This window comes from Antrostomus carolinensis, unplaced genomic scaffold, assembly GCF_000700745.2.
Source record: "Antrostomus carolinensis isolate BGI_N321 unplaced genomic scaffold, ASM70074v2 scaffold27179, whole genome shotgun sequence".
NCBI lineage: Eukaryota > Metazoa > Chordata > Aves > Caprimulgiformes > Caprimulgidae > Antrostomus > Antrostomus carolinensis.
In genome coordinates, this window is record NW_010339643.1 from 416 (window position 1) to 948 (window position 533).

At 48.0% G+C, this 533-nt stretch overlaps 1 protein-coding gene across 1 annotated transcript in view; it reads left to right on the forward strand.

The window, feature by feature from the left end:
* Positions 1-285, forward strand: part of TRIAP1 (TP53 regulated inhibitor of apoptosis 1) — a gene marked incomplete at its 5' end in the record, with an annotated part of 697 nt that extends 412 nt beyond the window's left edge. The window contains one exon of the mRNA XM_010175924.1: positions 202-285. Within this exon, the coding sequence (XP_010174226.1) occupies positions 202-285 (84 nt within the window). The remainder of the gene's footprint in view (positions 1-201) is intronic.
* Between the last annotated feature and the right edge of the window lie 248 nt (positions 286-533).

Consider the following 533-nt stretch of genomic DNA (forward strand, 5'->3'; position numbering starts at 1 on the left):
TAGAGGCTGCGGTGCATTTACGTGTCGGGACCCGGCCCGAGCTCAGCGTGAGCTCCCGCTATGCACTTGAGCATCTCTAATACCGAGGCGTTATCCAAACAAGCCCTGAGGCTGCTCTGTGTTATGTTTTGTTCCAGATTGCATCCCTCAGCACTATAAAGATGTAGCAAGTTTAATTGTTTGGTTTTGTTTTGTTTCCAGAAAGCGATTAAGGAGAAGGACATTCCCATTGAAGGGCTGGAGTTCATGGGCCCGAGCAAAGGAAAAACTGAAAACTCCTCCTGACCCCAGCTGTGTGGATGGAGTCACTCATATGGGCCTGTGGGCTAAGCAGCATCACCGGGTGTAAGACTGGACACCACCCAGATAAGACCTTTGTTAAGCTGCTTTCTAGGAAGCAAGGAATCTTCTCTGCTTGTAAAAACAAACAGCCACCAAAAAACAAAACCAAACTGGACCTTGTGGCAGCTGCTGCCTCATTTTCAAGGAATTTTGGTGGCGATTGAGCATCTAACAGCGTGAAAAGCCATTTG